We start from the raw sequence: 26,714 nt of genomic DNA, 5'->3' as shown, positions 1-26,714 counted from the left end.
AGAAAACAGAAAAACAAAGGCCAAAAACAAGAAAAGGGGGCAGGGTAGAAACACCCTGACCCCCTAGGCCTGCTTAGGGGGTCTCACATGGACCCCCATGGCCAAAAAAAGCATTTAAACAAAAAATAATCGCGAGATGCACGGAGGATCCGCGGATCCGGCCGTGAAAATAAAAAAAAGCGAAGCGCGGACTTTCGCGCTTCGTTATTAATTAGACCCCGGGTGGGCCAAGTCCCGGGGGCATTTCTAAAACATATTTGCGGGGGCCCAGCCGCAGCCCCGGGGACCGCCACCCTGGGGCTTTCTATAAATATTTGCGGGGGGCACACAGCCCCCCCCCACAGCCTCCGGGGCTTGTTTAAAAAAAAATAATTATAACCTGCGTGGGGGGGCTCGAGGGGCCTGAGGTGACATGTGTGCAAACACACCCTGTGGCGCGTTTTAAGTTGGGGAATTAACTCCCCTTCAATCCTGAGGGCCCCTGGAGGCCAACTAGACCACCAGGTGCTTCCAGTGAGCGCCACTGCGCTGCGTTGCAGAGAGGTGGTCCAGGCCATGCCCCTTTTTACACCTCTTTGTGGCACTTACTGGAGGTACCTGGTGGGCTAGTTGGACCCCAGGGGACTTTATCCCAAATATTAAAATGGCCACATGTAACCTCAGGCCCCCCCTCCCTTCACTAGTGTGCAAACGCGCCCCGTGGCGCGTTTTACGAGGAAGTTTTAATCCCCCTGCCCTATTATGTACTAGGGACTTACAGAGGAGGTCATGCTAATCACAGGGTACCCCAACGCATAGTGTTCCCTAGTGTATGTAGGTGTTTTCACTGTATTCTAAGTGTCTTTTAGCATAGCACTGGCTCTAGGCCTGATTAGTCAGAGTCAGTTACCACCAGTACCCGTCTGAAAAGTTGTGGGCACCTTAGGACTTTATGCTCCTCTGTTGGTTCTTTCTGCACATCTCTTCTTCTTCCTGCACTTTTCTTCATCTTTGTGGGCTTCTGCTGATTCTTTGTGCATTTCCTTTTTTTTCTTTCTGTGCGTTGTTTCTTCTTCCATCACATGTCCTACCTCTGTAGGCATAGTTAGAAACTAGCATTTCAAAAACCTTTGAAATTCACTGAAAAAACCCATAGGTTTCAGGCACGTTATAGTTAGAAATTAGCATTTAAAAAACCTTAGAAATTCACAGAAAAACCATAGGTTTTAGGCAAAGTTTAGTTAGAAATTAGCATTTAAAAAAACCATAGAAATGCACTGAAAAAACCATAGGTTTTAGGGAAAGTTATAGTTAGTTGGACATTTCACTCATACAAAACCAGAGAAATTCCCCCGTTATAGTTAGTTCATGTTGGAAGGCGGACCTCGGGGAGTTGGAGAGACCACCCAGAGGGGCCCCCACACTGTACGAAGTAGCCGAGCGCTGCAGAGAAGCCTCCTGGGAGATCCTTCTCCTATTATGTACTAGCACAGTAACACCACCACACAGGACTCAAGGAGGTTGTCTCAAGACGAGCAATTCTTTATCAGCACGTTACGGGATCAATATTTACACGAAAGGGGATCAAGGGATCCACAAAGGTCTCAGTGTCTCTTTAGAAGGGAAGGGGTAGCGGGACAGTCCTTGGCAGGAGCTTGGTACGAGGGTACCTGGGGCCCAGTTCTTATCCTCAAGCTGGAGGGCCTCCGGAACTCGGAGGGGTCGAGCCGCGACGGCGTCAGCGGGGCTCTGGCGTTCAGTTCGTGGAGAGCCGCGACCAGGTCAGCGGGGCTCTCAAGATGGTTTCCGCTCAGCTCGAGCCGCGACGTCGTCAGCAGGGCTCCGAGGGAGGTTTCAGCGAGGTTGGGCCGCGACAGCGTCAGCAGGGCCCCGATGTTCCGGGGAGCTTCAAGGGTTCAGCAAGAAGGAGCCGCGACGCAGTCTGCAGGGCTCGTGGTGGTTTCAAGCAAGAGTTCTCCTCCGTAGGGTCGGCCGCGATTCAATCAGCAGGGCTCTCGACTCCGGGATACAACTGCCGGTCTGTTGTGGGGTCGCCCCAGATATAGGCCTGGAGCCCTTTGAAGTCCGGACCCTTGCGCCCGGAGGGGCGGAGAGGCCCGGTTGGGAGCGGCCAGACGCCCAGCAGGAGAGGCGCCGGGCCCAGGAGAGATGGAGGCCGATCGCACCTCAGTGTGTGGGGACGGTTGGGGGTCCCATCGATACCGCCCTCTGCCAGGGCGATGAGGTGTTCACGTGATACCCCCTGGCCAGTTCTTGGTGCCTCAATGTCTGGGCCTCGCTGGGGCCGAGGCCGGGTTGAGCGGAGTCAGGGGGACTGGTGTGCAGGGTCACGTGGCAGGCAACAAAATGGTGGAGCCCCGAGGTGTATGCGACCTCGTGCGGCTCGAACGGGTGGCCCGTGGAGGCCAGGGCGGGGAACGGGCCCAACCCCAGGGAAGTCAGGACCACGCCACGAGGCCGGGTCCAACAGGCGTCCCCCCCAGCCGAAGGCAGGGAGAGTCACCCATCTTCTTGGGGATTCTCCTCGTCAAGGCGGAAGAAGCGGGACAGGCCGTCAGCGTTGGCGTGGTCATTGCCGGGTCGGTGCTCAACCGAAAAGTCCATCCCTTGCAGGGCAATGGACCATCGCAGCAGCTTTGGATTCTCGCCTCTCATTTGCATTAACCACCGCAAAGGCCGGTGGTCGGTCTGGACCCGAAAGTGGGTACCGAAGAGATAGGGCCGGAGCTTCTTAAGGGCCCACACTACCGCGAAGGCCTCGCGCTCGATGGTGCTCCATCGTTGCTCCCGGGGCAGCAGCCGTCGGCTGATGAAGGCCACTGTGCGGTCGAGTCCCTTCTCATCAACCTGAGACAGGACGGCCCCGATCCCATATTCGGAGGCGTCTGTCTGTACAATAAACTCTTTACTGTAGTCAGGGGCCTGGAGCACAGGGGCAGTGCACATCGCGGCCTTGAGAGTATCGAAAGCTGATTGGCAGCGGGGAGTCCAGTGCACCTTCTTGGGCTGCTTCTTCGAGGTGAGTTCCGTGAGAGGCCCCACAATGCTCCCATAGTCCCGGATGAACCGCCGGTAGTATCCGGTGAGGCCAAGGAAGGCCCGCACCGCGGTCTGGGTAGTGGGAGGTTCCCATGCCTGGATGGCATCGACTTTTGGCTGGAGGGGGGCCACCTGACCGCTTCCCACCTGATGGCCCAGGTAGGTCACCGATCCTTGGCCGACCTGGCATTTGCTGGCCTTAATCGTGAGCCCAGCCCTTTGGAGGGCGGCCAGGACGGCCTTGAGGTGAACTAGGTGCTCAGCCCAGTGGTGGCTGTACACGGCGATGTCATCCAAATAGGCCGCGCTGAAGGCCTCGAGCCCGGCCAGGACCTTGTTTACGAGTCTCTGAAAAGTGGCCGGGGCATTCTTCATGCCGAAGGGCATCACCCGAAAGTGGTAATGCCCATCAGGGGTAGAAAAGGCGGATCTTTCTCGGGCGCCGGGGGTAAGCTGAATCTGCCAGTACCCGGCGGTGAGGTCCAGCGTGCTCAGGTAGCGGGTGGACCCCAAGCGATCGATGAGTTCGTCGGCCCGGGGTATAGGATGGGCGTCCGTCTTGGTCACAGCATTCAGGGCCCGGTAGTCTACACAAAATCGCAGCTCCGGGGGATGGCCGGGGGCTGCGGCCTTTGGTACCAGGACGACAGGGCTGGCCCACGGGCTGTCAGAGGGCTCGATGACCCCGAGGGCCAACATCTTCGCTACTTCGGCCTGGATGCATGCCCGTACTCGGTCGGGTACCCTGAAGGCTCGGTGTCGCACGGGGGGCTGTCCCCGGTGTCGACGTCGTGGACGCACCAGTGGGTCACCCCCGGGGTGAGGGAGAAGAGGGCTGCGTAGTCCTGCAGCAGTTGTTGACAGTCGCTGCGCTGTTCCGGGGTCAGGGAGGAGGCGAGCTGGACACCTTTGATGGATCCGTCGTGGACGTCGTTCTGCAAGAGGTCGGGTAGGGGCTCGGAGTCGTCCTCGCCCCCCTCGTCGGTCGCCAGCAGCAGGCTCAGTTCGGTCCGGGCGAAGTAGGGTTTGAGCCTGTTAGCATATAGAACCCGGAGGGGGTTTCGGGGGGACTCTAGGTCAACTAGGTAGGTGACGGGGCTCTTCTTTTCCACCACCTTGAAGGGCCCAGTCCACTTGTCCTGGAGGGCGCAGGGCTCAACAGGGGCCATGACCCAGACTCGCTGGCCTGGCTCGAACTCGATGGTAGAGGTGTTCCGATCGTACCACCGCTTCATGTCCTCCTGGCTGGCCTCGAGGTTGGCTTCGGCCATGGCTCGGAACTTGCGGGTCTGGTTTCGTAGGGTCAGGAGGTATCGGTAGACGTCAGGAGGGGCGCCTTGGAGCTTCGTCTCCCAGCCCTCTTTGACCAGGCTGAGCGGTCCGCGGACCGGATGTCCGTACAATAGTTCAAACGGGCTGAACCCCAGGGACTTCTGCGGGACCTCCCGATAGGCGAACAGGAGGCATGGTAGTAGGACATCCCATTTCCGCCGGAGGGGCTCTTCCAAGCCCTGAATCATCCCCTTCAGGGTTCTGTTAAAGCGCTCGACCAGCCCGTTCCCCTGAGGGTGATAGGGGGTTGTGAATTTGTACGTGACCCCGCACTGCTGCCACAGGGACCGCAAGTACTTGGAGATAAAGTTTGTGCCCCTGTCGCTCACCACCTCGCGGGGGAATCCCACTCGGGAGAAGATCCCCATCAAGGCCCGGCCTACCACGGGGGCCGTTACAGTTCTTAGCGGGACCGACTCCGGGTACCTGGTGGCGTGGTCCACGAGGACCAGGATGAAGCGGTGGCCCAGGGCGGTCTGGGGGTCCAGGGGCCCCACGATGTCGATCCCGACCCGTTCGAACGGGGTGCTGATGGCTGGAAAGGGCTGGAGGGGGGCCTTGACCCGACCCCCCGTCTTCCCGCTGGCTTGGCAGGTCCGGCAGGACCGGCAGTGGTTGTCCACATCTCTCCGCATCCGGGGCCAGTAGAAGTGGGTCACCAGACGGCTGTAAGTTTTGTCTTGCCCTAGGTGTCCGGCGAGGGGCACGTCATGTGCCAGGTTGAGAAGGAACTCCCGGAAGCGGAGGGGGACCACCAACACGCGGCTGGCCCCGAGTTCTGCCACTTTCTGTTCACTGTACAACAGGCCCTCGGCCCAGTAGACCCAGTGGGTGCCGGTCTGGTCCCCGTTGGCTTGTGCGGACGCTTGTTGTCGGACCCCTTCGAGAGAGGGACAGGACTGCTGTTCTTGCTGGAACTGCTCACGGGTGGGGCCCCCTTCGTGGCGCCATTGTGCAAGTTCTGGTAGGGCGCCGAGGGAAGCAATCTCTTCGGGGGAGGGTTCAGTAGGTCCAGTGTCGGTGTCCGCCTCCCCCTCGCTGCAGGCGGGGGGTGGTGCGAGCCCCTCGGGCTGGGCGGCACCGGGGGCCAGGGACGAGCGGGGAGCCTGGGCGGTCATGGACCGGGTGATGGCGCAGGCCCATTCGGATAGTCCCAGCATTTGGAGGTGCTCTCGTCGCTCCACTTGAGCCCAGGGGGAACTCTCCAGGTCGTTCCCCAGGAGGCAATCTACTGGGGCATTGTCGCGGACAGTCACTTTTAGTAGGCCTGTCACCCCTCCCCACTCGAAGGGGACCAGGGCCATCTGGCACAGGCTTTCGCTGTTGTCGGCCGTCCGGACGGGGCACAGCACATTGGGTAGGATCTGTTCGGGGGTCACCAGGTGGCAGCGGACAGCGGTGACACTGGCGCCGGTGTCACGAAGGGCTTCGGCCCGTTGTCCATTGACGGTGCCCTGCTGCCGGTACTTCTGGGTGTTGCTTGGGATGGGGGTGCGGGGCACCATTTCTCGGCTGCCCAGGCAGACCAGGGACATGGCCGCCGGTTCCCATTCGGTGGTTCCTCGGTCGAGGGTCTCTTCTTCTTCTTCTCCTTCCCCCAGGGTGGCGGCCGCCAGCTGTCGGGGCGGGGGCCCGCCGGCCCCGCTTCTTCGGTTCAGGGGGCAGACCGGATCGCTGGCATAGTGTCCGGTTTGTTGGCAGCCGTAGCATGTTACTGGGGGCCGTGGTCCGGTTCTGGCTGGGGTCGCCCCTCTTCGGGCTATGCTCGGGGAGAGGGGTTGCTGCAGCGGCCCTCGAGGTGGGCTCCTGGGGGCCCCGGCGGGGGGGTCCCGGTTCCTGTTCGGCCCTCCCCCTCCACCGCGTTGGCGGGGAGGTCCGGTGGGGTTCCTCTGGTACTCCCCCATCGAGTTCCGGGGGACTCGGGTGTTGACCCATCGATCGGCCTCGACGGCGAGTTTTCGTGGGTCGGTCATCTTGCTGTCGAGGAGGTGTTGCCTTCGCTCCACGAAGCAATTGTTGGAGAGATGTTCCCAAACAATGAGGTCGACCAGCTGCCCGTAGGTGGTGACTTTGCTACCCTTGATCCATCCTTCTAGGGCCCGGCTGAAAAAGTCCACATATTCCACCCAGGTATTACCCGGGATCTTTTTGCAGTCTCTGAACCGCTGGCGGTACATTTCCGCAGTTAGGCCGTAGCGGGTGAGCAGGGCCTCCTTCATGTGGTCGTAGGAGGTCATCACCTCCTCTGGTAGCTGAAGCAGTGTGTCTCGACCTTCACTCAGGAACCGACCCCACAGGCCGGCGCCCCAGTCCTTTCGGGGCACCCGATGGGAGGTCATGGCCACCTCGTATGACTTGAACCATTGTTGGATGTCGTCATTCTTATAGTACTCCCTGACGACCTCTTTCGGGATATGTACCTTGGCCTCGACAGGCGGTAGGGTGTCTCTATTACTGGGGGTGTCGGTCCCCCCGTTCTTGGCCTTGATTTCGAGCTCTTTGAGACTTCGCTCGTGCTCAAGGGTCAGTCTTTTTTCCTCCAACTCTCGGTGCCGTCTCTTCTCTTCTATCTCCTCTTGTAGCCGTAGCTGCTCTAGGGCCAGTTTCTTTTCCGCCAGCTGGAGTTCGCCGTCCAGCCGCAGTCGTGCGAGCTCTAGTTCGTGGTTCCGGACCTTCTCCCGCTCTCGTATCTCCTCTTCGGAGAGGCCGGTTTCTAGGCTCTTTCCTCCTCCGGTTGCCGGAGTCGGTGCGGTTGATGTGGCCACCGTCAGGGGCAGGGGACCTTCTTCCTGGGAGTGGCCTGCCTCGGCCTCCAGCCAGGTCCTTAGGGCTTTCTGCATCTCCTCTTTGGTACCTAGGCCGGTGGTTGCAAGGCCTTTGTCCTTGCAGAACTGTTTCAATTCTTTGTGCGTGTATTCCTCCAACCGTTCGGGCTGGAACTCCGTGGTCGCGTTGTTTCCTTGGTTGCTCATGACTTCTGTTTGTCTGGATGGGTAGCTAGTGGGTTACTGGCTGGTACGTACTGCGTTCGGCTCGGATCCCGCCGCTGGCCACCAAATGTTGGAAGGCGGACCTCGGGGAGTCGGAGAGACCACCCAGAGGGGCCCCCACACTGTACGAAGTAGCCGAGCGCTGCAGAGAAGCCTCCTGGGAGATCCTTCTCCTATTATGTACTAGCACAGTAACACCACCACACAGGACTCAAGGAGGTTGTCTCAAGACGAGCAATTCTTTATCAGCACGTTACGGGATCAATATTTACACGAAAGGGGATCAAGGGATCCACAAAGGTCTCAGTGTCTCTTTAGAAGGGAAGGGGTAGCGGGACAGTCCTTGGCAGGAGCTTGGTACGAGGGTACCTGGGGCCCAGTTCTTATCCTCAAGCTGGAGGGCCTCCGGAACTCGGAGGGGTCGAGCCGCGACGGCGTCAGCAGGGCTCTGGCGTTCAGTTCGTGGAGAGCCGCGACCAGGTCAGCGGGGCTCTCAAGATGGTTTCCGCTCAGCTCGAGCCGCGACGTCGTCAGCAGGGCTCCGAGGGAGGTTTCAGCGAGGTTGGGCCGCGACAGCGTCAGCAGGGCCCCGATGTTCCGGGGGGCTTCAAGGGTTCAGCAAGAAGGAGCCGCGACGCAGTCTGCAGGGCTCGTGGTGGTTTCAAGCAAGAATTCTCCTCCGTAGGGTCGGCCACGATTCAATCAGCAGGGCTCTCGACTCCGGGATACAACTGCCGGTCTGTTGTGGGGTCGCCCCAGATATAGGCCTGGAGCCCTTTGAAGTCCGGACCCTTGCGCCCGGAGGGGCGGAGAGGCCGGGTTGGGAGCGGCCAGACGCCCAGCAGGAGAGGCGCCGGGCCCAGGAGAGATGGAGGCCGATCGCACCTCGGTGTGTGGGGACGGTTGGGGGTCCCATCGATACCGCCCTCTGCCAGGGCGATGAGGTGTTCACGTGATACCCCCTGGCCAGTTCTTGGTGCCTCAATGTCTGGGCCTCGCTGGGGCCGAGGCCGGGTTGAGCGGAGTCAGGGGGACTGGTGTGCAGGATCACGTGGCAGGCAACAAAATGGTGGAGTCCCGAGGTGTATGCGACCTCGTGCGGCTCGAAAGGGTGGCCCGTGGAGGCCAGGGCGGGGAACGGGCCCAACCCCAGGGAAGTCAGGACCACGCCACGAGGCCGGGTCCAACAGTTCAGCTAACTATAACTCGCGTCCCCGCAATGGACTGCTGATGATGTCACATATTACATCACTCATAACATGATCAGTGACATCACCGATGACATCTCAAATGACATCACTGATGACATCACTGATGACATCATCCAGCGACTGTGTGTTTCTGTAAAGTTTAAATATGTTTAATATATATAGGGAAAGGCGTATTGAAGAATGAGTGGGTGTACAAGTGTCTGAATGAATGATTTAGTAGGTGCGTGACTGACTCTATAAGTGAGTGATTAAACGTATCTTACTGAATGCATGGGTTAGTGACTAAACTGTGTGAATGTCTGTATCCGTCTGTCTGTTGGTGTGTAAGCGGCTGCATGGGTTTGTGAATAGCTACATGAGTGTCTATATGGGTTATTGATTCGTGGTCTGAGTATCTGTGTGGGCGCCTGAGTGTTTGTATGGGTGGGGTGTGTGTGACTCTGTCCATAGATGTGTGAGTGGGTGATTCACTGGTTGTATGGTTTCAAGAGTGCATCTGTGATAGACTGTACGGATGCGTGAGTGTGTGTATGGGTTTGTTAGTGAGTGAATGTATATCTCAGTGGTTCATGTGTGAGTAACTACATATGTCAAAGGAAGTATATATGTGTGTTGGAGTAGATAAATGGCTATAAGTGAGAGTGTGTGAGAGTGGCTGTATGGATGAGTGTGTGCTTGTATCAGTGATTGTATAAGAGCGTAAGAATGTGCTAGTATTTGTATGAGTAAGTGAGCTGGTGTGTGTATAACTGTATAGGTGAGTAAATGGGAGTGTGATTAATTATTAGCATGACTGACAAGGTGTGTGAGTACCTCTATGGATGAGTTGCGGTGTGTGAGTGTCTATATAGGTGTATGAGTGTATATGATAGTCCTGTACGGAGTGACCGTAAGTATGAGTGACTGTACGGGTGAGTGAGTGGATGTGTGTGTATTCCTAAGAATCAGTGAGTGGGTATGTAGTTATTGATGTTGGAGTTTCTATGGTTTTGAGAATGGCAGTCTGTAAGTTAGAGTGGGTGTATCAAAAGTTATATTAGGGTGTGAGAAGATGCATGAAATTATCACATGGATGATGTCATTAGTGATGTCATCAGTGATGTCACTGACCATGTCATGAGTGATGTAATATGTGACGTCATCAGCAGTGCATTGCGGGGGCGCGAGTTATAGTTAGCTGAACTAACTATAACGGGGGAATTTCTCTGGTTTTGTACAAGTGAAATGTCCAACTAACTATAACTTTCCCTAAAACCTATGGTTTTTTCAGTAAATATATATATGTATATATATATAATTCCATTCATACATGGAAAGGGAAGGACTACAGATTTAAAGATGGTCAACTGAATTACATTCATACATACAAAGCAAAGTACTATCTATGTAAAGATAGTAAAAGCTACATGCGGCACAATGACTCCTGATATACGTTACATGATGTAATAGCTTTCGATGTAAAGACATTTATGTATGTCTCCAAACACAATTTTGGAAAAGGACTAGAAAGCAAACTGTGTTGTACCTTCAGCAATGGAAGGGCAGTATAGTAGGCTGAAGTACCTATAGTATATGGACTGTTTCGGTAGATTGCATGCCATACAATGATTTCCTCTTCTTTGGCAAGGTACTTTGTTAATCCAAGGGCTGTCTCAATCTCCAGATATCCAGCTCTGAAAAGACAACCATTAAATTAAACCAAAACATATGCTTCAGTGGTATGAGTATTATTCATAACAGTGTAATAATGCCCATTTGTTATTACATTCAATAATATTTAGAACAGTTTGCAGTTAATCAAGCTTTTGTACAATCCATTTTCACATGTAAAATACCCTGAAGGTAGAAAATCTATAGGGCTGACTTGAATTCCAGGTTATGGATATTGATCTCTTTGGCTTGCAAAGAACGTTGCCTTTGTCCCAACTGTTCACAAATAAACATGATCTTACATAAACGCAGAGTGCACATAGCCTAATGAATCCACACCTGATGCCCCTGTGCCTACCAAACCCCACAGTGATGGAACAGCAATATCCTGATGGAACTCTATTGGCTCTCCTTGTCAGCACTCACCATCTTCAAAACCAGCTGCATCATTTACAAAGCTATCATGAGCAGCACCCTGCTTGTCTGGCAGAAAGCTCACCATTACTGGTGGCTCTCAGGACAACCGCAGCTAGAGTACCAACAGAATGGATTCTAAGAAGTGTAAAAATAAGGCAGCAGGGTTTTCCATATGTGCATCTAGGATTTCAAACAACATGCCCGTATCCACCCGGACCGCCTCCAAACTGCTCCAATTTAGGAAAGATTTTAGCAAACAACTCTTTAAAGAACAATATATCACAAAGCAGTAACAGTACACATATGGTCCCAGAATACATCTACATCTCCGATCTAGTTGACTGTATGCTTGCTTTTGACCCTGTACAGTGCTCCGCTTCCTTTGTCTAGGTTTGTAATGCATAAATACCACATGCATACACATACATACATACACACATCACTGCTCTGAGAGAGAACAGAACCTTGGGCAGCTACTGACTGTGCTATGGATAGACAGTGCACTTTGCTGCAAGGTTTCTGCATTTTGATGATAGAAGTATGTTAACAAATGCCATATCTCTACTGCTCCAGCAAATGCATGGGGACTGTTGGACTTGGCCCTTTTTGCAGGGTCATCCCTGAACTTTTTGCCTTCCTCCTATTATTTATTCTGATCTGGTGTTGCTGGTTTTAGGACTCTAGGCACTTTATCACTGCTGTCCAGCTCTCTATGGTAAAACGTGGTAAGATTGGTCTACACCTGTTTGGCATATTTGATTTACCTGTCAGTCCCTTGTAACGTGGTATCTGATATACCCAGGGCCAGTAATTTAAATACTTCTGGTGGGCTTGCAGCGCTGCTTGCGACACCTACCAAAGTAGCCTTGTAAACCTGTCTTAGGCCTCTGCCATTGCCAGGCCTGCGCACGCAGATTACTATTGCCTTGCCGTGAGGAGGCTCAAGCGCAGGAGGAGCACTTTCTGCCAGGGAAGACTAAGAGCACTGCCTGCTCCCTGTCCGGGGTCCAAGTGGGAGGCAGGTAAGGCGCCTCTGTTTTGCCTATTGGCCCTTGACCTGGGCTGGGAGCCCTGCAGGATTCTAGCCCCCGGTGTGCTGGAGCCTCCGGAGTGGGTTCGTATTGCAGTGGTGGGGGAGGTCTGCCCCGCTATTGGAGGGAGACCTGAGGCGCTGAGACACAGGAGCCGCGGTTCGCTGCAACTCCGAAGGAAGCCCCTACAGTGAAAAGAAAGTCAGATGAGTAGAGCCTGACCTGTGGTGAAGCTTTGGCCCAAGGAAGCCTGATTGGGGGTGGCCGAGTCCAAGAAGAGGGCTCCTACTTCGTTCAGCCCAGCCCGAGCGCAGTGGCGGAAGTCAGGCAAGGAGTGCCTGACCGTGGGCACTGCCAGCCAAAGGAAACAGAGCCGGGCAGGAAGTCAGGCGGAGGACAGCTGGCCATGGACGGGGCTCCCGTGGGGTCGAGAGAGCCCCGCATGCTGCCTGAGGTTAAGGAGCCAGGAAGCGGAGAGCCCCGGGTGTGTGGCCGGCGAGGGAAGGATGCGTTGAGAAGCTTTCCAGGCTCCCTGGAGTGAGGGTGAGTCCGTAGGGGGGGAATCCACTCCTTGCCTACATGGAGGCAGCTGCACCGCGGAGTAGCGGGCATCCGCCCTTTGGCCATTGTTCTTTTCTGGTGGAAAAGAGACTGAGGGAAGTCTCTCCACCAACGGGGGCATTTATTTTCTGGAGTATTAGGAACAAGGGTGAGTTGCACCCTCGCCCCATGAGAGTACGGGCCGGTGGAGAGCCTGTGCTCTTAGAGCCCTGACTTTTGATTTACATAGGGCATTGCTGGGAAGTCCCAGATGGGTACCCGATGAAGGGCAGTTGGCCTGTGAGCACCTGGTGTGCTGGTAGGGCGCAAGGCTCCAAGGTGATGTATGCACCTGGGGAATGTTACTGAGGTGCGTTGTAATTTGATTTATGCATACTGTGACTTGTGCCTAATGTGATTTGTGCAAAGTGTCTGTACCAGTAGTTTCTGGTTGTTTACTACTTACCCGTTCTGATGGTTCTGAAAGTGGCCCGATTGGCCCTGTTCTGTATATAATCCCCCGTAAAGTATAACCTAGTGCCAGGTGGCACAGGGTACATTTGTGATTATGCTCTGATGTGTTTTCTGAGTAATACAAAGGATATTTGTATGTAACCTTGTGTAGAGTTTCTTTTGTGGTGTGCCTAGTGTGTTGCTGCTGTGTGAGTGTGTTGCGCAAACGCTTTACACGTTGCCTCTGGGATAGGCCTGGCTGCTCGTGCCAAGCTACCAAGGAGGTGAGCAGGGGTTATCTTCGGTGTGTAACTCCCTTGCCCTGAGTAGAGTGGTGGTTTATGCCTGGCTTAGGCGCTTGCCCTAGCCAACCAGAAATCCCATTTCTAACAGGGACTGAGGGCGTGGGGCATCTTATGGTAGACACATTAGCCGATAGCCAGTGTAGGGTGCCACAAGAACCCTCAGTCATCCCCTCATGCAACTATACCACGGGTACTCATAGTACGGCCCACGGGCCGCCAGCGGCCCGGCAAGCCTTTCTTGGCGGCCCGCGGACCTTGCAAACATCGTACCGTGTTTTTTTTTTACAGTGTCAGCAAACAGACTCTGCTCTGTGGGGGCTGGGCGATTCAAGTGATAGCACCCCTGCAGCTCCACTTGGACTAAGAAGAGGTGAAATACAACAAAGCCTCGTTATCATGCAAATGGTCTCTTAAAGACCTGTGAAGTACTCCGGTGGGGCTGTGTGTGCGCCCAGGAAGGGAAGCTGCCTCAAGCTGCCACACAAGGGGGTGGGGGGTGAGCGGACAAAGAATGACAGAGGACAGCAGAGTGTGAGAGTCGGGTGAGGTGACAGAGGGCAGAGACAAGGACAGATAGAGGCAGAGACAGATGGAGACAGGGGCAGACAGAGCTATATAGAGGCAGAGACAGGGACAGACTAACAGAGACAGATAGAGGCAGAGACGGATAGAGGTAGAGACAGACAGCGATAGAGACAGAGAGAGAGACAAAGATAGAGGCAGAGACACATAGAGGCAGAGACACATAGAGGCAGAGACAGACAGGGGCAGAGACAGACAGAGATAGAGACAGACAGAGACAGATAGAGGCAGAGACAGGGAGAGACAGGGACTGGGCAGACAGATAGAGGCAGAGACAGACAGAGACGGAAAGGGAGACAGAGGGAGGGAGACAGATAGAGACAGGGGCAGACAGAGCTAGATAGAGGCAGGGACAGACAGACAGAGACAGCGGCAGAAACAGACAGAGATAGAGACAGACAGAGATAGAGACAGGGACAGACAGAGACAGGCAGAGACAGGGACGGGGCAGACAGACAGAGACAGACAGAGACGGAAAGGGAGACAGAGGGAGGGAGACAGAGACAGGGACAAACAGAGACAGGGACAGACAGAGACGGATAAAGGCAGAGACAGGGACAGACAGAGGCAGAGACAGAGAGAGGCAAAGAGACAGAGCTGGAGAGGGAGACAGAGAGGGAGACAGAGGGAGGGAGACAGAGGGAGGGAGACAGAGGGAGACAGAGGGAGGGAGAGGGAGACAGACAGAGGGAGACAGACAGAGGGAGACAGACAGAGGGAGGGAGACAGAGGGATGGAGACAGAGGGAGGGAGACGGAGAGGGAGACAGAGAGAAAGGGAGACGGAGAGAGAGGGAGACAGAGGGGGAGGGAGACAGAGGGGGAGGGAGACAGAGGGGGAGGGTGAAAGAGGGAGGGAGACAGAGAGGGAGGGAGACAGAGAGGGAGGGAGACAGAGAGGGAGGGAGACAGAGAGGGAGACAGAGGGCGGGAGACAGAGAGAGGGAGGGAGGCAGAGAGAGGGAGGGAGGCAGAGAGGGAGGGAGACAGAGATAGGGAGGGAGAGATAGAGAGAGATAGATAGAGAGAGAGAGGGAGATAGTGAGAGGAAGGGAGACAGAGAGAGGGAGGGAGACAGAGAGAGGGAGGGAGACAGAGAGAGGGAAATAGACAGAGAGAGGGAGGGAGACAGAGAGGGAGGGACAGAGAGAGAGAGAGGGGGACAGAGAGAGAGAGAGATATGTGTATGCCAGGTCCGGTGGCTCAGTGGACGAAGGTGTCCGCTGCAGGGGCCTGTGTTCCACCTCATGGTCACAGTTTTTTTTGTTACTCTAGCCCCGCCCCCTCCCCCAATGACCCCGCCCCCATGTTGCGGCCCTCGGCCACAAACCACACTGTAAATTTGGCCCCCAAGAGAAAGTTTGTGAATACCCATGAACTACACATATAGCCATACTTACTCTTCCATTCACAAACGTACCCATTACATTCATGCAGCCATGCACTCAATCCACCATTTTTTCATGGACTGCAGACTGCATCACTCACCTTTACCTTCATTGAGTCACTCATCCAATCATTTATCCAGGAATTTACTTATCCATTCATCCTCAAATTCACCCATTCTATCATTCACCTACTCCTCAGTCCCACCGCCACACACACAGACTCACCAGTGAATGTTGAAGCACTTTCAGTTAAAAAAACAAACACCATAGCTGGCTTTATTCATGCTTGTTCTCGACTACAAGCATGTTGAACAAACACATTCTCAGGTTAGACAAATGTGTTTTTAGTTTGTAAGATTTTTTCTTAATGATAACTCACAGCTTTATGTGGATCTATCTCAAATCGGTTGTATGTTTCAGGTAATTGCAATTAAGAAACACTTTCAGTGCTACAAAATTATACAAGGGAAACTAAGGGCAAAGGAGAGGAAAGCCTTAATAACTGTCCAGAGAGCAGAGACTTTTTAAAACACGGTAGAGAAAAGAAGAAATATGTTTTTTAATAAAAATAAGTCAATAAAAATAGAATTTGCACAACAAATACTCACCGTGCCATGGCGAAAGCATCTTCAATCAGCTGTACTCTATTGACCACAGGGATAGTCTATAAATATAAACATTTAATTTCAGTAGACCAACAAAGATATGCTTCTTAAAAATAATGACTTAATATCATTTTCTGTCTGTGCGATGTTATTTAGCCCTCCCTAAAAGAACTAGGAAATGAGTCTAACTGGAAACACTGCACAAATACTTTCAAGATAGAGACTAACCTCTTTCTCTCCTTGCCTCCTTGATGTGCTGCGCCGCCCTTTGTCGAAGCAGCGGAACCATAACCCTTTTTGGGGGAAGGGCAAACCGGGTAACTTTGCTGTTATCATAGTCTCCCACAGCATTTGTCTTTTGCAGGCGAGAATTTGTCATTTTAATCTCCTGTTATGAATTGGAACTTACTGTGTAAATTGGTCTGATCTGACATAAAATGTAATGTGTTTGTTTTGAAATGTCTCAATAAAGGTTTTGAAAATAAAATTTAAAAAAAAGATAGAGGCTAACCTGAGCTCCAATCTACTTATATTTATGCTAGTGATATTCTATTGAACGCCCCTGCTCCTGAGTTGTGTATCAGTCGCAAAGAGATAACTGATATGCAAAATGTAGCAGGCTCATAATCATGCACAACTATATGCTTTTAAAGTAGTTGTAGAGTACTCTCCCACAGGTGGGCAATTAGCTTGTGCCACTGCACTTAGAAAGCAGCAGCCAAAAGCAGTCAATGGCATCCATACCGTTAGTTGTCATCCATAGCTTGATTAGGGAAAATGACATGTCCTCCAGAATGGTAGGGGTACACTTGGGCATTGCCCCAGACAAGCAGAATGTAGAGCACTGCTGGAAAAACAAGGACGCACACTCATCATCCCGCACTGGTCTTGATATGCAAGGCGAGAGGAGAAACTTCTATGCCTGCGACGGCGCCCACAGGGGGACACCTCGCCTACAAGCAGGTCAGACCTCCCCCAGATTTAGGTCTCTCCTCTCTTCTCTAAATGATGTACAAATAAGATCTTGACTTTCCTGCAATTAGTAATCACTGAACCTCACTGGGTGGTATTACCATGTCTCCTGAAGCCTTATCCTGCATTTCTGACCTTGAGATGCTGGCTATTTCAGATTTTTCTTTAGGTCCTGGCTTAGCACGTGCACCTCCCTAATGAGTAACTGTCATTCATCGCTTCTTCCCCAGGGCATTGGTTCCTGCATTGCTTATGAATTCCTAGAATTGCTTTACGGTAACTCACTCTGGAAGTGGTACTGTGGTTGAGCAGTGAAGTTGAGAGATGCTGAGAACTCGGAACTCCCATATTCTTGTGCAAAGTAATTACATTCAATGAAAGTTGTCGTCCAGAGACATGGCTTTAAAAGTGTATAGGTCTACCTTTAATTTAGCAGGAATTATACAACATTCTTAGGGTTCTAACACATTCTGGGACCGAGATGTAAACAGTTTTATAGCAATGTATGCTCACCCCCCCCAAAAACAAAAACAAATTGGAGACAATGTCAACAAATGGGCGAGATTGCGGGTCCTTGGACATCTTTGGAAATCTTTGTGTCTGTTAATCATAGACACTTTTCTCAGTGTCACACGAAATGTTTCACATGTAAAAGGCACTGCGGCTATATTCATGCAAAGTTGTGGAATTTGAGGACTAGCAACTCTGCATTTTTCTGGAAAAAAACACTATCGGGGCTGCACAAAGTGCATAGATGCCAGTATTATTAAAAATGAATAAAGGGTAGAATTTGTGGAAAACTGTTCCCACCAGAGCACTACTTAGGACAATGAGGGACTGCAGGCAGACGAAAGCTGCTCTGACCGCGCCTACCTTGCCTGAACAGAACTGAAGGGCTGGTATTGCTCCCATCATCACACAATCTACCGCCCCCAGCCACCAACTAACACCTTTTATGGTCCCAACTCTTTCCACTGTTCCCTGCTGCCAAACTCACCAGCACTTCTTACCCGTAGTCTGGGGAAGGTGCAGCAACAACTTGCTTTTTCACCAGTCTCTGCTCCTAGATGTCTCACACAGAAATTTGCCTATCTCTAGCTATGGCATCCCTTCCATTTGAGGCTGTTTCTCAGCTGCTGTGCCTGCAAGGAAGGAAATCTCAGTGGCTTTGTACCCAAATAGCTGGCAATTGGCCAAAATTAATATCCACACCTCGAAGAGCAATTGTTAACTCATATAGTCGATGGTTTCTAGATGACAAAAAAAAAACAGGGCCAGTATAATTCAATGGTTGGTAAAAGGGGTCTCACGGGGTACAATTTGGGATGGACCGCATACTGCTGGAACTGGTCCCACAGATGGTGTTCCAGCAACATGAGCCCTAAAGAGTCAATTATCCGCTAAACATGTGTTGGCTGTTACCAATTGTTCTGTATGAAGAATCATGGTGTCATGTATTATTTTGTATGTAGACTAATGATGAATTGAACATGCATCAGTGGCAATGAAAATACATTTCTGGAATTGATCATTTATCCGCGACAATAAAAATTAGTTTGTACCAAAACGTATGGGTGGGTGGAACTCGCAGAGTTTTACTTCGCGGAATTACGCTTAGTTACATAAAAACTCAGCAAGATTCTGCAGAGCTCCGCCTAGCCCTACTGAAGCGCTCTGGTGAACTAATTTTTTATACTTTCTCTCCTCTGTACTGGGGTGTGCTCACCCTCCAAATGGGTCTGTCATCCCCAACAAGCAACGTCACCGCGCCAGCATGCAAAGTGAAGTACCTGAAACTTATTGCCAGTTCTTGTCGGTGATCAAAGGGTTTTCGCAAGTTGAACATCTGATGCACCAATGAAAGGTGGAGTATCACCCTTGATCTGCCATCCCCACAGCAGATAGATGGACTGATTTAGCCTGTCCTGCGTCCGAATGAGACAACAAGAGAGGGCGCTGTTTCCGCGAGTTGCACATAGAGCTGCTTCATCGCACCTTGTGCGCACACCCACTGCCTCGCCAGCACTGAGCGAGCACTCACTGCTCACACAGGCGGGCTCGCAGGGGCTAGCTTTCACATCAAGTTACCTGGTCACGATCGTCCTTCCCATTTGTGTATCAGAATGTTTCCCCTTGTTGATTACGAAGTGTGCCTGGCAGATACAAGGCAAATGTCTAAACATGTCTGAAAACAAATAACTGAGTATGATGTGGGTTGTTTGTGGTACAACGTTGGATCTGGAGTAAATAAAGCGTATAGAGGGTTAGGGGGTGATAAACAGCCAAACAAGATTATGGGGTAGGTTTTTTGCTAAAGAGGGTGGAGGTCGATTGCAAAACAGTGATATTTAATTATCGAAGCCCTCTGTTTTATACACTATATGCGGGGCACAACTGCCCCAAAATATGTGGCTGAAATGGGCCCAAGGGTGAACGTGTTGAGTGACTAGTTGAAGGTATTGGCCACCAACGTGGACTGCCGGAAGATGTGAGAGACTGGGAAATGGACACGCACGCTCACATTCCTCCTTTGCATCGCCTCACCTCTTATGTACCTGTATTAGGAGACAAGCCGGTATATACCTATTCTTCTCTAGTGATTATCCAACACTTCACAGCACTATTATTTTGTTACATAAGATGGGTTCTCAGGGGTCCAGCTGAGGTTCGAAGCAGACATTTCCGAAATTTAACAAAGTTTCCACAGGAAATGTCCCCTGTACCACCCAGAATCTAATGGGGTGGTGGAAAGGTTCAACAAGGTTCCCAAAGAAGCTATACAAATGGCCAAACAATAATCAAGAGATTGGAGGAAGGAGATTCAGACAGACGTTTAGGTGTATCATCTAACCCCACACTCAGTCATGGTTGCTACTGAAAGAGGGTAGCTGGGTGGGGGGGGTTAAAAAAATAACACTTATCTTGTAGGCTGCCAACTTTCCTCCATCGTTGTCTCTCGTCCGGTTTGGTTCAGCCGGAACAGGAAGCAAACAGGCTCCCCAAAGCCAATCACTACGCTGCTTTTAGGAGCGTTGTGATTAGTCTGAATGCTGTGGTTCGGTGCTCAGACGCGGACAGGGAGCCTGTGCATATTCCCCATCAGGCTATGCATTACAGCCTGCTGGGGAACATGCTAGGTGCCCATGATTGTTTGGCCAGCCCATACGTCTGGCCAAACAGTCATGCACACTTGAGTGCACATATTTGCTCCTCCCCTGCTGACTGCGATGACAGCCAAGCCCCGCAGTGCCCCAAAATCTGCTTCAGGGTGGAAAAATAAAATGATAACATTGTGTTGTTATAATTTTATTTTTCCTTCTTTGCACTGTCTAAAAGCAGTGGGGCGACGCTCCTCCACCTCAGCGGAGGCACCACCACTTGGGGCAAGGTACCTTTCGAGTTGCGTAGCGAGAGAGACCCCAGCTTTCTCATGTACCTACCGTGGATAAATCAGCACAATGGAATAAACAAGGAGGTAGGACTGGATTGGAAAATCAGACAGCAGGAAAAAATGGTGTACAAAAAATGTCAGTATGACGGGAGACATGCTCTGAAGCATTCAGGAGTATTTGTGGGTGATCTAGTCAGAATAAAACTGCCTAAGGGTGTGACAAAGCAAAAAGGTTTGGTAGTCATCAGAGGTTGGTCAAGCTGTTTAAGAACACAGTCAAACTTGACGATAACTGGATTTGGAGTTTGGGTAGAGTGGTGTTGGTAACCAAACATGGGAAAGAGATGTCACAGAGGAAGTGGACCGCGAATACTTTAAAAAAGAGGTCCAGGTACAAACCAGGAGGGAGACAGTTCTCCACAGGGGAAAGCCAATACATCAGGTGGTGTGAGTTTACGACACAGTAACAGGTGTATTAGACCTCCTGAACATTAAAAAAAATTAGGTACGATTTTAGTGGTACTTTGTAACTTTTAAAGTAAATATTTATAGAGAGAGTTATAAATTATTGATGTACTTATTCTGTTCAAACTAAGTTGAATGCCTATGTGTAAATAGTTATTGCTGTGATTTACTTTGTTCCTCATCCTGGTTTGGGTGGGTCCTGCCATCTACACTTCATTTCAAAGTTTTCTTTGTTTATAACTTGTCAATGAGAACCTCTCTTTGGTGTAAAAGGGGAACGTGTGTGGTATCCTGGTATCCAAGGATACCTGGAACGGGATGTGGTGGAATGCAATATCTAAGGTTCTGTGACCGGCAGTTGGTTGTTGGCAGAATGGGGCTGTATGGTGGATGAGGCGTTGCTCGATAAACCTAAATAAAACAAGCATAACATAAGGAGTGGTTGCGAAGCGTCTTTACACGCCTAGTGCATAATAAATTGTCAGCAGTTTGTTTGCCTCATTCTGCATGCACTTCTCTCTAACTCTCTGAGCTGACCTTGCTGTTAAAAAGTCAAAGAGAAGGAAACTATTCATGGTGATTGCAAAAACTCTTCGCTGGGGGATTTGGTGCACCAATTTTAGTTTATGAATGTTGGCCTTTCAATGTTGAATTGAAGTAAAAAAATATTTCCTTAAAGCTGAACCAAAAAAGTCCTAAATGGGGCATCTCTGCAAACTCGGATCATGCCTTTAAAAAATATATTAGTATAATTTGCATTGTTCGTTGTAGTAGCGGTACATTTTCAATGATAAATGACAAGTTCTGACATCTGTGAAAAAGTTTTAGCAGGAACATACTCGCACAGGGGACTGCAATCCTACGGGACACATTCTCCACTCGATCTAGGAGCCTTAACTCACTAACAGGTGCATTTTCACATAATAATACACTGCCTCCTCAAAAACAGCCACATCTTTTCTAGCCTCGTGGTCACTATTGACCACAGTTTAATGCCTCTTGTGTTTTTATGAAGAATATTATGCCCCCATGATGAACATGTTAAAAATAATCTAGACCTCGTGGTTCTCTTTGTGTATAAAGCAACGAATTGGATTTTTGGGGTATTACGTGGCACATAAAACTCGTCCCTTTGACAGACGTATTCTTTATATGACATTGGTGGTGTATAGTTTGGAATCTTGACATGCGTATGGCATGGTTTCCTACATGTAGGATGTTTATAATCTGAAGGTACATTAACACTTTGGGGCATATCAACAACACGCGACAATTATCGCTAAACGCGTTTAGCACGTTTTTCATTATCGCCGTCTATCGCTGGATTACATCACCGTGTTAGCGACGTATTTGCAATGCTTTGCTAATAGGTGATGTGAAATCCGGTGATAGACGGTTATAATAATGATCATTAGCGTGCGAAATCCTGCGATAAGAGAACTGCGCTAATGAAAATGTTGATAATAGGGAGATGTGGACTTAACTTTGAGATCCACCTCCCATAATACAGATAGCTAAGTCGGAAATAAAGCAGACGTTAGATACCAGCGATAACCGCGGTTAGCGTGGCTTTTATTATCGCTTTGCGTGTCCAGGGCTGGCTTATAAATACCGCAATGTCTGGTTAGCAAGTTTTTCCCTGTTGTTTCTGGGAAGCAACGCCTACTTTGCATCTCATTAGCGATGCAAGGCAAGGCGTTAATGAAACGGCTGCTAATATGTGTGAATGCATGTTAGCGGCGCATTGTTAATAATTAGTTAAGATAATCGCAGCTTTTCCGGCGCTATGTGCCGGAAAAGCTGCGTTATGTCTCTTCTTAATATGCCCCCAGGTCTTACATATATGCAAAGCTGTGTATGACTATATGCTATATAGGGGTGGGCGATAAATTCCACTACGCCAGCAGAGTTTTGCCCACTCTGTGTTCTGCCAAAACTCTGCCTTTGCATCTCCTAGCGCGAAAGAACGTCATCCAGTAAGATTTTGTTAACACGGGCGGCCGCAGGCAGTCGCAATCATACATATTGCGAAAGCTGCCGATCGAGTAGAAAATCTACTTGGGTGGGCAGCAAAGAAGCAGCGCCCTGTGGCACGTCGTTTGGTCCCATTCAGGATGATTTTGCATCACAATACAAGCACCTGGCGCTAAAACTCACCATGAGCAGCGCAACGTACCTATTTCCTCCGGCTCCTGGAACTCTGCAGAATCTCGCAGAGTTTTTATGTAAGTCTGCAAGTTCTGCTCACCCCTAGTGCTATACGCTTGTTTGGTGTGTGTGGCGAGCATTATATCAGTGTATGTCTATGTCTGTGTGTGGTCTGTGCATTTGTGATGTGTGATGGCTTTCTGCTTTTTGTCTGTGAGCTGCCAATCCTCTCCCTCCTTTCATTACTTTTGTCTAGATGTGAGCTCCACACTGATGAGTGCCCACTGCCTAGCATTGAAGTAACACAAAACGATGGGGCCGTCCTCTAAAGGGTGATGAGGGACCCAGAAGACTCCCACACCTCACCGCTATCCACAGGATTCTCACTGAATGGGGTCCCAATAAAGGGTGCCCCTGCCGCCTGCGCTGCAGAGGCCGCAGTAGCCTGTGTAACAACCATGCCCCAAAACATATTTTCGGATAAATAAAGAACGTGGCTGCCCGCGGCCCCCGCAGGGGGCCACCCTAGACGGGTGGCCCCGTTAATGACATTTGGGCATTTCTCCACCCACACTACTAATGTGGGACTCTAGGATGAGTCCCCTTACCAGACGCGACAGGTGCGTCACTTCCGGCGCTCCGAGGAGGTGGGGAGGTATTTATGCCTCCCCTGGCCATCTTGGCATCCTCTTTGCACCGGACACGCTGTCGTTGGGGCGTGTGCCGCCTGTACTTGTGCTGATAACGTCAGGAGCTGTGTGCACGGTGAGTGAAGGCCCCCCCATCCCCAGCCCCAATAGGGGGCAGTCCCGCAGGCCAGGTCGCTTAGCCCGGCCATCGCCAGGCTTCTGCCTGCCTGAGGGCGAGGGGGTTGGGGCTGCTCCCGGCAAGCCCAGGCTAGCATCCTCGGATGAGGCCACTCGGACGGGTCAGGCGACCCCAGGCACAAACCGGCCTCATGCCGGCCCAGGGCGCACCGGGGCAAAAAGAAGGCTTTACCGGCCCAGGACGCTAAGAGGCGCTGTGCCCCCTCGTAGGCTATGGTGCTGGCGCAGGACAGGGAGCATCCCATAATATGACCTGACAAGCTGTCCCGGGGTACAGGGGGTAGGAAGGGGGAGCTTCATACTCTCTTTGCCCCAGTTTGGGGGCACTTTATGTGCACATGCACGCACCAGTGAGGGGACGTCCAGAGCGCTCTCTGCTGCAGCTCTGCCCCCAGGCGCTTCTTGCCTTTCACTTGTAAACCGAGGGCCACGTTCCATTGGTCAAGAGCGGCGCTTAACGCTCACTGGGGCAGTTCGCCATCCCAGGGCCATTGGCCCGTTGCAGCACTGCACTGCGTGGGGAGGTAGGGCGCTGCATGGCACGTGATACTGGTAGCCTGGGTGGGCCCCAGGGCACGGTCTGGGTGGGCATGCGGCCTGCAGGCCGAACATGTTCATAAAAAACAAGGGAACCCAAAGGGTAATTAAGGACCTTGGGTAATAGTTAATTACAAAAAACAATGGTCCTCAAACTATTAGTATAAGCGTTAAATAAATATAGTTCGGAATCGATACTATATTCTGGATGTCCAGCCGGACAACCGGTTTAATATTATAGTAAAACAATGCAAACATATAGGAACAAAATTCATGTGGGACACAGTCCTGTATCCCGTGAGAACAGCAACATTACAAAACACACAAGGGCATTTCAGGCAAGACAGTAGGAGCTTTGTACATTATCAGATGTCTTTTGCAAAAACAGTAAATGCACTTTTTTACACAATGGATTAATGTGCACGCTGTTTTGTTGGGGTCGACGACGTTTCGATCCTTTCACGAGGGTAGTAGGATCTTCATCAGGACATTGATGAGTACATGCCTGATTATAACAGAAATTGCCTTGGCAGAGTAGTGAAAGGATTCCGTGTCCACGGAGGGAGGGGTGTCCCGGAGGTCGGAGACAACTTAATGAGGTTAAGTTACGCGCTAGATTCGTAATAAATAACGGTCCGGCAGATATATCAAGGATCAGCAATGATCCGATTGCATGAAGGTCCACTATTGTGGAGGGAATCAATGGAGGAGTCCAACAAGTTGACGATCCAAGGAGTGTTGCAATGGTTCGGGAAGTTTGGGCGGCGTGACAATGCACGGAATAGAGCCAGGTCCTCTGGTGTAGTGAGCCGAGTGAACATGGCAGGGGTTTTCCAAGCAGGGCCCCAGCCTCTGGTTGAGCAATTTGGAGCACTGTGTGGGCACTGTGCAAGCAGAGCCATGTGTGGGCACTGTGCAAGCGGAGCCAATTAGCTCAACTAGGGTTCGATTCACCATGCCCGCCTCCCCCCCGTGCAGGACGATAGGGGACTATACTGAGTCGGCCACAAAGTGTGCACGCATCCCGGTGGGCAGGCACCGCGAAGGTGCGCCGTAGAGGCTTATGCGAGGTACCGGTATGTACGGCGAGCGGCTGTTTGGTAGGCAAGAGCCACAGGCTCGCAGGGGCTTTCCCTGGAGGCCAGCGAAGTGGCAGCAGAGGGGCGAAGCTGGAGGCTCGCCTCAGTTGGCCTGTTGGGCCGGGTACCTCCCCTGTGAGCGGATTTTGATTCCTGGTAGGAGGAACATTGGCTGGACCCCTCAGCCTAGCATTAATAGAGAGGGTGATATAGACTGGCGATGCCTTGTAGGACCGGCTGTCCCTGTCTGTGGGTATTCGGGGCAGGTCTGACCTGGTGACACAGGGCGTTCGAGCAAAATTGTGACACGTTGGCGGCATAAGATTGGCTCGCGTAGTGCCGTGTTTTCAGGGGGTGGCATACGTGCTGCTCCGGTGGGCGTTAACATGCTACAGGCTGGGGAAATACCTTTCCCCAGTCTCGAACAGAATTGTCTCCACTAAGGACAGCACGAAGGGCCCCAGCTGGAGGTAATCACACAATTTGCAGGAGGCAAGCGATATAATTTGGCCAAAAACCTGTACTTACAGCTCGACAGTTGTTGCTGTGTGTTAAATGACTCTGGAAGGAGTCCAGGATGCTGCAAGGTGTGACAACATTGACTGTCTTTGCCACCCACCCACCCCCCCAGTAATGTTTTTGCTGACGGTTACTGCAGCGCTGAATCGGAGCGGGTTGTTTTTAGCGCCTCACACAGACACTGGTGCTTGTGTCATTGGCCACAAGGTGGTGCTTTTTGTGTAATTTGAAGGAGTAGCACAGCAGTTGCTTATTACATGCACATTGAAAACAACGAGCGCATGATCCAAAGCCATTCCAAGTGCTGTGGGGGCCTTGAACGGTCTCAAATGTTGCACTTATAGGAGTGTCGGTTGGTAGTTGGGCGGGCACTGTTGCATTACACCACTGACGCAGGCTGTTAAGTCAAGTTGTGCGTTTGACTTTGTGGGCCCCATCTGAAGCACAGGGTACTGCTCAGCTGGGTTGGTCCAGCACTGCAATTTGTTAAGACAGGTTTGCACTTTCCATGCCCGGAAGGCCCTGTGCAAGGGGGGCTATAAGGTCCAGCGCTCCCACCCTTCTGACCAGCAAGTGCTTGGAGGGGCATCCAGCAGGGCGAGGCCTCAGCTGTGCAGCTGGTGCACGCAGGAGCGGGTCCTTTGCGGTGGGGGGGCATTATTGCAGGATGCCTCTCCAGGGATAATTGCATGTTGTTGTTTACCTTTCCAGAAGAAGGCGTGCCGCTGCCCTGTCCGAAGGGCGAAGGCCTCTATTTATGTTGATGCCAGCATTTCAGCTGTTTCGTCCTCTACATGAATCTGGGCCCAGATTCCCACGCAGCCTGCAGCACGTGCTGGAGGGTGCGGAGTTGCGGCTCGGATTTATATATTTATAAATGGGCGCGCATTGGGCTAACAGTATCCAAGTGTCTCCCTGCAGAAAGTAGAAATGCAGCAAGCAAGATTGTTTGTCCTGCAGCTCCAGTATTAGTGGACCATTTACAAACGTTCACGTGTATCAATTAAAAATTGCATCCTTATTTTAACACTCTTGGTTTTGATTGACAGCCATCATACTCATTTAAGAACTAGAACACAGAAAAAACAATAGGGTGGATTAGTATTGCAGATTGACAGCTTAGGTTGGGGTTGGAAGGGAAGAGAGGATGGTGCACTGTTGCTTTTGCAAAGGTGAAATATACCTGGGAAAGCAAAGCCCGGCCTGGTTTTGCCTAGGCTCCCCGTTATTGTTT

The 26,714-nt window shown here is 51.6% G+C and overlaps 1 protein-coding gene across 1 annotated transcript in view; it reads right to left on the bottom strand.

Annotated features, from left to right (window-relative positions):
• LVRN (laeverin) overlaps nucleotides 1-26,714 on the bottom strand; it is a 541,073-nt gene that overhangs the window by 171,505 nt on the left and 342,854 nt on the right. The window contains exons 13-14 of the mRNA XM_085632644.1: nucleotides 15,546-15,601; nucleotides 10,098-10,245 (exon numbers count right to left, since the gene is read on the bottom strand). Of these exons, the coding sequence (XP_085488770.1) occupies nucleotides 10,098-10,245; nucleotides 15,546-15,601 (204 nt within the window). The remainder of the gene's footprint in view (nucleotides 1-10,097; nucleotides 10,246-15,545; nucleotides 15,602-26,714) is intronic.

This window comes from Triturus cristatus, chromosome 2_1 (assembly GCF_964204655.1).
Source record: "Triturus cristatus chromosome 2_1, aTriCri1.1, whole genome shotgun sequence".
In the NCBI taxonomy this organism is placed as follows: domain Eukaryota; kingdom Metazoa; phylum Chordata; class Amphibia; order Caudata; family Salamandridae; genus Triturus; species Triturus cristatus.
Note: the sequence above shows the minus strand (reverse complement) of the source record. Positions and strands in the feature narration are given on the sequence as shown.